Below are 9,143 nucleotides of genomic sequence, written 5' to 3'. Positions count from 1 at the left end.
AGTGAATCCTTTTTCTCTCCATTGTGGGAACGCCAGAGGTTTGACACGTGTCTTCTTCCTTTTCCCAAGAAACCAAGAAAACTGAAAAAAAGCAGCAGAGCTAGAATATCTCCAGCATTCTTAGAAACAGCCCAAACGTTGTATTTGGAATTATGCTGGTTCCAGTAAGTTTGTGACAGCTCAAAATTCTTGGACAGAACAATTTCCGTGGATGAGGCAGGCCCCCACCTGAGTAGCCACCCTTACTCAAAGTGCTGCAGAACTCGCGTATCTTGACTGGGCTGTTGCGCTAAAAAGCAACAGGCAAAGAAAGAAACCAAGGGGTGGGGAAAAACCCTTTGCCACAGTTTCCCTCATATATAGGCCGACCTGTGGAAAATGCCCACTTACATTTTATTTCAACAACCATGTTGCAAATCCAAAGGGAAGTTCTCTCCCGTAACAAAAGAAGTAAAAAAAAAAACCCCAAACGCAACCAGCGTGTAATAAGAATTTTATTGAATACATTTGGAAAAAAAATGGAGCATGAAGACATGAGATTAATTTCTGCGTATAAGTTTTGTGAATGTGCAGAACCGAACAACCATGCAAAAAGACATCTCCCCCCTTCAACTGCAATTCAAGACTCTTACAATGGCAAAATTACCGCCTTAAAACAGTGTTCCAGACACCTAACTCATGACTTTAAAAAGGGTCTCGGTCCTGAACGGAGATAAAAAGAATTTTAGCAGCAATAGGGAAAGACCAATGATTAACAGGTACAGTATTTAACCAATATTCATGCCATGTTTAAAGAATGCAAGCAAAAAATGCATCGTCCCATAGAATAAGTAGATTTCTTTTTCAAGGCAAAATTCCTAGTAAAACTAGTCCCTAAACTACTGAAATGGTGACTTGATAGTGTACACGTTCCAGAAGATCGTCCAATGGAAGATTTGTCGTTACATCAGTGCCACATAAGAGTCAGAGTAGCTGAACAGCCCAGTGCTTAACAGTATATTAACATTAAAAATAAATTCCAACTCCTCCAAGAAACGTTGTTACAGATACGGTATGTAATGCTAGGTAGGAAAATGGGCTTATACATGAGGGAAAAGATTAAGATTTCTGTCACAAACTTGTATACCCATGAGATTTTTCATATTAAAAAGGGATTGTGAAGGAAATGCACCTGAACAGTCAGTTCTGAGACACGTAATACGCTGCCTACATGTGGAACATGGAAACCCGCACTGCAACACACTACAGCTTTCAAAGATTCATTAATTATAAAAATATAGCTAGGCTGTACCAAGTCAACCAACTTCTTAGGTACAGCACAACTTCTGAAAACATGAAAAAAAAAGGGTAAATTTAACAGCCAGTATTCCAATACATACAGGTTTGCAATTCCGTTTCACTACTATTAGACAGGTGAAAGCCTATGTGATCAAAAATCACTTAGCTTAGTTTTCAAATCTTGCTTTTCAGAAAGTATTGTGATTGGTTTGGTACTCTACAGTTGGTTTCACCTTCTCTCCACATTTACTAATAAAAGCTACAGCCAAACCAAGATCCCATCGAAGCGTCAGCTACCGCTATCCACGTCAAGCCGTCATTTCATGAAACACCGGGATCAAACATTGGTGTGTTGAAGCCTGTTCTGAGCAACTGCTCAAAACGCTCAAATTCAGGAAGTGATACAGCTTTTGCAGCTCGATGATGGATGCAGACATATGGTTACACAAAGCTGCTAAGAATTAATGCAGTTAAACAAGAGACTTACAGCAGCCTATACCATCTGAAAGTTTATCCCTTTATTTTGAAAGCGTCGCAGGCCATAGAAAACTAGGCTATTATTTGTAAAACCTATACCTTCTTACCTGATCAAAGCTGGGCTTTCTTTTATTTGCTTACTTTTTTAAACGGGTGAATTTTAAAAGTGGTTTTATTGCCACTGATGGGGAAAGTCATTATGGAACTCCTGAAGTATCTTTAATTTTGTGCTGAAAGTATGAACAACAGGAAGAGAGTAGGAGGAATGAATAAAAAGCAAATGCAAAACTGAGGACCATGTTTACAGGAGCTTTCTTCTACTTATGGACACATTGACTCAGCTACCAGCAAAGTGTAGCTTGAAAGAGCGTAACAAATAGTTACGGGGTCCCAAAGCCTGCAGCATTAACAGCAGAAGGTCCATGCATCCACATTTCTCTCCATTTAGTATTTAGAATACTAAGGGAGAATATGACTTGCTTAAAACCAGAAATTCTGTTTTCCCAAGAAACTCCATTTCCCTTGTAGTTCTTTAAAATGGATTTTACATGATGTAAACCTACTGCACGTGAGGATGCAAATAAAGTGAAAGTATGTTAAAAAAGGTGGAGCATGTAAGATATGTAGGGTATTTATATATCCATATGGACAGACACGTTTGAACTTGCTTGTTAAATAAGAACTTTACCCTGGCATTCAAACACTGCTCATTTTGCTGTCCAAGTTCAGAGTTCTGCATACAAAAAGCACAGATGGCACGCTAGTAGCTACAGCTATCTAGAATTCTTCATCCACTGAAGTGATTGTTCTCAGTATTATACTAGTAAGAGCTCCACTTGTTGGTTCAGAACACATCAGGGAACATCTGTTCCATTTTTAGGGGACCATTTGCAGGCACACATTTTTGTAAGCTTGTACCCTATCACTTCACAGCACCTAACATATTCAAATTTATTTAAAAAGAAAAAAACAAAGGCGGCATTATTAGAGGTTAACAGAATCTTTTAGGCAGACCTTAAGAGCTGGAACTTTCAATAGGGGCCCAAGGGAATAAGCAACCACACTCCCTCCAAGTCAATGAGGAAACAGGATCTTGAAATGAAGGTAAAGAAGCACCAAAACAAATTTCATATATACGGCACTTGTGTTACTTTCTTGGTGTTTGGGGACGGTTTCTTTGGTAATGTATTTCCTACTACTTTAAGCATGAAGTAGGGTTTCAAGTACTGCTAGAGACAGAACTCCGAGCTCAAGTCCAATCATACCTGTTGGAAAACAGTAAGATTCTTAGAAGCCCCTATTTAACTTCAGAAAGGCTTTACTGTGTTCTGCGTTTCTCCTGACGTTATTCCAGATCTGCCAAGGTAGGTAGATGAGCATCCACACATTTCAACAGTCCACAGGACTGCTTGTTTACATATATAAAGTTTTGGCACAGTAAATAATGGTGTACATTTTGCATGACTTACATACGAAAACATTGTTTTTCTTTCAGCTGCAACCCCAAATTAAGAAACTATTTCAAGCAGAAAAAGAAAGCAACGTTACTGCATGTATTGCTGCTTGGACAAAAGTATCATCTTGAAAACTATCCTGTTTTCAGCCACAAATCTTTACTGATGGAGAACTGAAACCAAAAATAAGATCTTGATTTCTAATCACAGTGTTTTACTTATGCTGTTCAAAAGAAATAATATTTTTAAAATATTTTAATTCAAAGGTACAATTATGATTTGAGACAGACATTTTAAAGCTTGTGGTTTGTTTCTCCTAAGATTTCTCCTGTAGATAAATTTAGTTCTTAGACTATCATCCTCAGAAACAAGAACTATGCATATCTACATGGAAATAATTTTCCTCAGACACCTACAGTGTGTACTGGCTTCTCCTACTACACATATCCAACTACTTTGAAAAAAGATTCATAATTTTGAGTGTTGTAGAATAGGGCAGAAAACACATTCTAATGACTATCAAATATATACAGCACCTTGGTAATTTTACAATAGTCTGCTGTTTGTATATTGTCCACAGCTGAGATGTTAATCAGCCATTTCACCGTCCATTCACTTTTATATTTAACAACTCAAATACCAAATGTACAGGACTAAAAAAAAAAAAAAATCCCCTCTTGCCAACTTCGTTTTTATTTTAATCTGATCTCCTACTTTTACACATGAAAGACAGCAAAAGAATCAGCAAGTACTGAAATCCTTAGCAAAATACCTTTTATTCCATCCCTCCACAGCCAACAGGTATTGAAACAAACCTTAGTTTCAAAGACAAAAATGCAAGTCTACAGTGTTCTTCCATATTTATGTTTACGTACCTTTTTATTCTAGATGTAGAATTGGATGTTAATCACTTCATGAACTCAGATTTTTGTATCTGTGTTACTGTATGCGCCATAACGAACAGTGCCGAATTTAACACGTGCTACCCAGTAGATCCAGTCTAAACCGAACACTTGAAAAATTAACACTCACAGTGGACTGAGAACACCTCTATTTGGCTAGTCAGTGCATGGTAGGTAAGGTTGTAAGCAAAGGGCAATAGCTCTTCTACTCTAAATCCCTATGGAGACACTCCAACTACAATAAATATACTCATGGGAGCAAGAGCAGAAATAGCTGTTACCCTTCACGTTTACACCCCCATTTACTGTACATCAAATTTCTTTGTAGAATGGAACATATGATCTAGCATAAAAAAAATGAATCGATATAAAAGTTAAATATTTGATTACAGTAGCAAGTCACCACTTCATAATGGGAAGTAACTCGTCTCTTGGAATCATTATTGATCTGAATTCTCTTTTTTTTGTTGCGTGTTGGATACAGGTAATTCAAGACTTGCCCATAATAGGGGCTCTGCTTTTCTCATAGTAAGCTCAATCTTTGTAGCTGTCATGTTCACGTAACTCCTCTTTACATCGATTACCTAGAACAAAAAACATATTTCACACTTCAATTTAAGAAACAGACTGCTAGATATTTGGGAATTAAGTTAGGAAGAGTATCTTATCACTAAATTTCAGTAGATGTTTAGGTAGATGGAGTTCCCTCTGTTACCTGGAAAAGTCAACCCTCTCCCATTCCCAAGCCACGAACATATGCCTGTGTAACATATACATTGGTCTAACACATACATAAGCATGCGATTACATAGCGTCAAGGGTTTCTGCAACACCACTATTGCAGTGTTGGGATCTTAGGACAAACCGGGACAGGAATGACCTCAGAAGGTCACCTTCTGCTCAAAGCAGCATCAACTATGACATCATACCTGATCACTTGGGGCATTAGATTCAGATTAAAGTGTAGATTATTGAATGATATGCAACTGAATTTCTTTCAATAAACAGAATAACGAGGAAAACCAAACTGTTTTGAAAGACAGGAAGCTGAGGGTTTCTGTTTTGTTGTGGTTTGGTTTTGGTTTTTTTTTTTTTAATAGAAAAATTATTCTTATACTTACTCCCCATAATTTCACACTGCGATGAAATTCCTTTTCTCCTTCAAATACAATATGGATATTTAACTTAACAGGAAAAAGCACAGAACATTTTGTCAGGCTAATAAAACATACACAAGCATGTTTAAGCAAAATATATCACATTAGGACTCAGATTCTACAATAAGCAAAGTGATCAAATTGTCCCTCAGACATAGAAGTAAAAATCTATTCTAATAGATTCTGATACAGTACCATAGTCAATAGTGGCCATATATACATCCTGGAAGCTGTATCATTTTCTCCAAATGTGTGATTAAGACATCAGAGAAGCGTTTTAACACTTGTTTAACATTAGTAGCTGTGAAACTGCATACCGTGAAGAACTATATTAAATTACATTAAGCCAAATACAGTGAAATTATGAATCTATAATTATTTACACATATGGTGATGCAAATCCATCACACTCAGGTTTTAATTGCGGAAGTAGAATTAAAGATTTTTTTGACATATTAAAGACATCAGAGAAGCGTTTTAACACTTGTTTAACATTAGTAGCTGTGAAACTGCATACCGTGAAGAACTATATTAAATTACATTAAGCCAAATACAGTGAAATTATGAATCTATAATTATTTACACATATGGTGATGCAAATCCATCACACTCAGGTTTTAATTGCGGAAGTAGAATTAAAGATTTTTTTGACATATTATATTGCAGCTTTAAAAAAAAAAAACAGCAAAAAACATTAAAGTACAGATGTCCAAACAGAAGAGAAAAAAAATGCTACGCATACTTGAACAAACAGAAATGCCAAGAAAAAGTCATTACTGAATAAGATTCTTATGCTATTCTACCTCTGCCTTGTAAATAAAGCAGAAGCCAGATTTACCTAACTTCAAGCTGCTGTAAGAATTAAAAACAGAATTACAGCTTAAGGTAGATACTCACCATTGTGCTATTTGCTTCTACATAGCTCAAATCAGGAACAGAGTTTTTAGCATATACAGAAATAGTCACTTCTCCTCCAGTCTGGTGCCAATCATGCCTGCATGGAACTACCTTCTTTCCCGATATAAGGAAAAAGTTACAAAAAAAAGACTTAAAATTGCATTCAGGAGTATTTTTACAAGATTAATGAGGATAAAAGCCCAGGACTATTTTAATAGCCAATAAGCACAGCTAATAAAGGACTATATTGCATGTTCACAGGAGATTGCAAGACTCCACTTACATCTTTTTTTTACTAAGTATTTCAGCTACTGGTCCCTGACAAACATTAGAAGTGAGAAAACCAATGCTTTACGACAGAGACTACAGTAAGAAACTGGGACATTGTGATAGAAAAAAATAAAAAATAAAAATAAAAAACAAAACAACCAAAAAAAAATATGTTACTTGTTGGATTAACTTCCTTTCCAAGACTACAGTTATCCAGCAGGTAGTAGAAAGGAACCGATCAAAGAAAAACAAAGCCATGACTCCAAGAACCTTTCATATTACTGCAAAAAATTATTGAATATTACCCTCTGTTCTCTGATGCAGGAAAAATAAACAGTTAAAAAACCCAAAATAACAGCAAAAAGGTAAAGTCAAAAACCCCGTTAGCTAGAAGCCCATTATCCCAATATAGACACATTTAATACACACATAGTTTCTTAACATCTGGGTAAATTCTTTACAAGAATACTCTCCTGCTTTAGGCTCACACCTTCTGCTTTTTTAATTCCTCCTTTCTGTATCAGAAAATACTTCTTAAACACAAACATAAATCTTCAAAGCCAGGAGAATTCCATGACTTAAAGGAAGTAAAGGACTTGTGAAGTAATTGTTACAGAATGAGGTAACAGAACTATACTTTCTATAATATACCTTTATTTCCTTCTGTTAAATGTTACTGATGTTTGCAGTATCAAACCCATTTTGCCTCAGCAATAGACAATATATTCATAACGAGAATTTTGTGTCCACCTGCATCCAACATGTGACCAGCTAAAGTTTTTGAAGTGTTCAATTCCATTATTACATTCTGTAATATTCTCTAAGAACCTTTTTAAACCTTGAATGGAAATATTTTTCACCTTGTAATTCTGCAGTTTGTTTCCAACCTTGCAATGAAATACCTACAAACTAAACAGATGCTCTCTCTGTATTTGTTATACTGGTAGCCAAACCAAAACACTGCATTAGATTCAGACCAGAAAAATATTCAGACATGTAAACAGAATCCAGATTAGACAGAAAGAGACCCTTCCATCCCCACCCATGGAACCTCATCGTCCTTACCTGCCCTGCCATCCCTACCTAAACAACAACTCAACTACCGTGAACGAAACTGGAAGTACAGTTATTTTACTACAGAACATGTACGGCTGCTCGCTTCACGGTCTTTGGGGGAGGAAAGACTTCTAATCATCTTATTTTAAAGGAATATATGGAATATATTCTATATAGAATTCCATATATTCTATATGGAATACCACAGACTTCCTTAACTCACAAAGCAGAAGACTGCTATTTTTTTTCCCCTGAGTTTGCAAAAAACACGTTTACTATAAAATAGTGATACTATATGTATCACTAAAATGAAAGGTTGTACTCTATTACAAGTAAACTTCTACCACAGATTACTTTAAAATCCATTTCTCTGTTGTCATGCTGTGCATAATATCCTCCATGTTATTTCAGAGGTAGTGATCTGTAACAGCTTGACCACAGTAATAACTCGATGAAGCTACTAACTACATTTGAGTATTCGAAATTCAGAACAGCCAGCCACAGAATGCAACGTTAATGCTACTTACTGCATCCTTTTTAGTCCATACATGTGTTCCTGTTGTGCAGCCTTCTTGAGCTAAAAATGTATTGAAGTCAGATGTTTTTCTTTTACAACAGCTCCAATACTTCATCCTTGAAAGTTTGCAAAGTAATTAAAAAACAGTATTTAGGACACTATTTACTGTGTGTACTTAAGAGCTTTCCTTTATGCAATATTACTGTTAACTTAACATTGCCATTTTTGACTGAAGAAGAAATACGGAATGAAAACAAGGCAACATGTACAAAGAAAGCAGGAACACATAATAGACTAATTAAAAAAATTGAAGTTAGCTGAATACTAACCCTTCATGAAATATAGGTACACCAGAATGGTATATACATACTTCTTCTGTGCTGTGTGGTCCTTCGTATGTCTAGTAAAACAAAGCATTTAAAGTGTATTACTGTTACAGGATGTGGACTAAAGGAAAGAACAGAACAAAACAAAACACAACCCACAAGAGAAACATTGAACGAAGTACTACAAAGCTTTTGCATAAATAATCTAAATCTAATGGCTTGTCCTAGCTTTTCAAAATAACCATTCAACCTTCATTCACAAAAGGTTCCCTGGGACTCCTTCTAACAAGCTATACTTTGTATTAGTTCAATGGAGTACATCAAGGATGACATCATCTATGCTCATAAAGGTCACTTTAGATCCTCAAAGATATCCATCTTTAAAAATACTCTGAATATTCAGAGAAAACAAGTACTTAACTGCAAAATAAATTAAATTTATCATTCATAAACACATGGATTCTCAAAAGGAACTAAAACAATATACAACTCTGCCACTCAATATCATATCAGTTCTTCCTAACGCAAACAAGAGACTGCTATAAATTCTTCTCCCACCAGTTTCGGTAGAAAATGCAAAATCTGTCAGATGTCCAATGAAATACCTATTTAAATTCTACTGTCCCATTCTGTACAACACAAGGGTGTCAATGTAAAAAACCTCGCAGTTTAAGTGACCATGTAACATAAAGACTAATTTTGGTGCTAGAAGTATTAAAACATCTTCTTTGTGGATTCTTGGTGAATGGAGTTAAATCCAGTTGGCGGCCAGTCACGAGCGGTGTTCCCCAGGGCTCAGTTTTGGGGCC

The 9,143-nt window shown here is 35.9% G+C and overlaps 1 protein-coding gene across 1 annotated transcript in view; it reads right to left on the bottom strand.

The window, feature by feature from the left end:
* Positions 1 to 476: 476 nt before the first annotated feature.
* CHORDC1 (cysteine and histidine rich domain containing 1) overlaps positions 477 to 9,143 on the bottom strand; it is a 76,976-nt gene continuing 68,309 nt past the window's right edge. Inside the window, exons 8-12 of the mRNA XM_019473924.1 lie at positions 8,338 to 8,408; positions 8,019 to 8,124; positions 6,166 to 6,285; positions 5,233 to 5,295; positions 477 to 4,695 (exon numbers count right to left, since the gene is read on the bottom strand). Coding sequence (XP_019329469.1) covers positions 4,552 to 4,695; positions 5,233 to 5,295; positions 6,166 to 6,285; positions 8,019 to 8,124; positions 8,338 to 8,408 — 504 coding nt within the window. The 3' untranslated portion in view covers positions 477 to 4,551. The remainder of the gene's footprint in view (positions 4,696 to 5,232; positions 5,296 to 6,165; positions 6,286 to 8,018; positions 8,125 to 8,337; positions 8,409 to 9,143) is intronic.

The sequence above is a fragment of the Aptenodytes forsteri genome, unplaced genomic scaffold (assembly GCF_000699145.1).
Source record: "Aptenodytes forsteri isolate BGI_AS27 unplaced genomic scaffold, ASM69914v1 Scaffold376, whole genome shotgun sequence".
Taxonomy (NCBI): domain Eukaryota; kingdom Metazoa; phylum Chordata; class Aves; order Sphenisciformes; family Spheniscidae; genus Aptenodytes; species Aptenodytes forsteri.
Note: the sequence above shows the minus strand (reverse complement) of the source record. Positions and strands in the feature narration are given on the sequence as shown.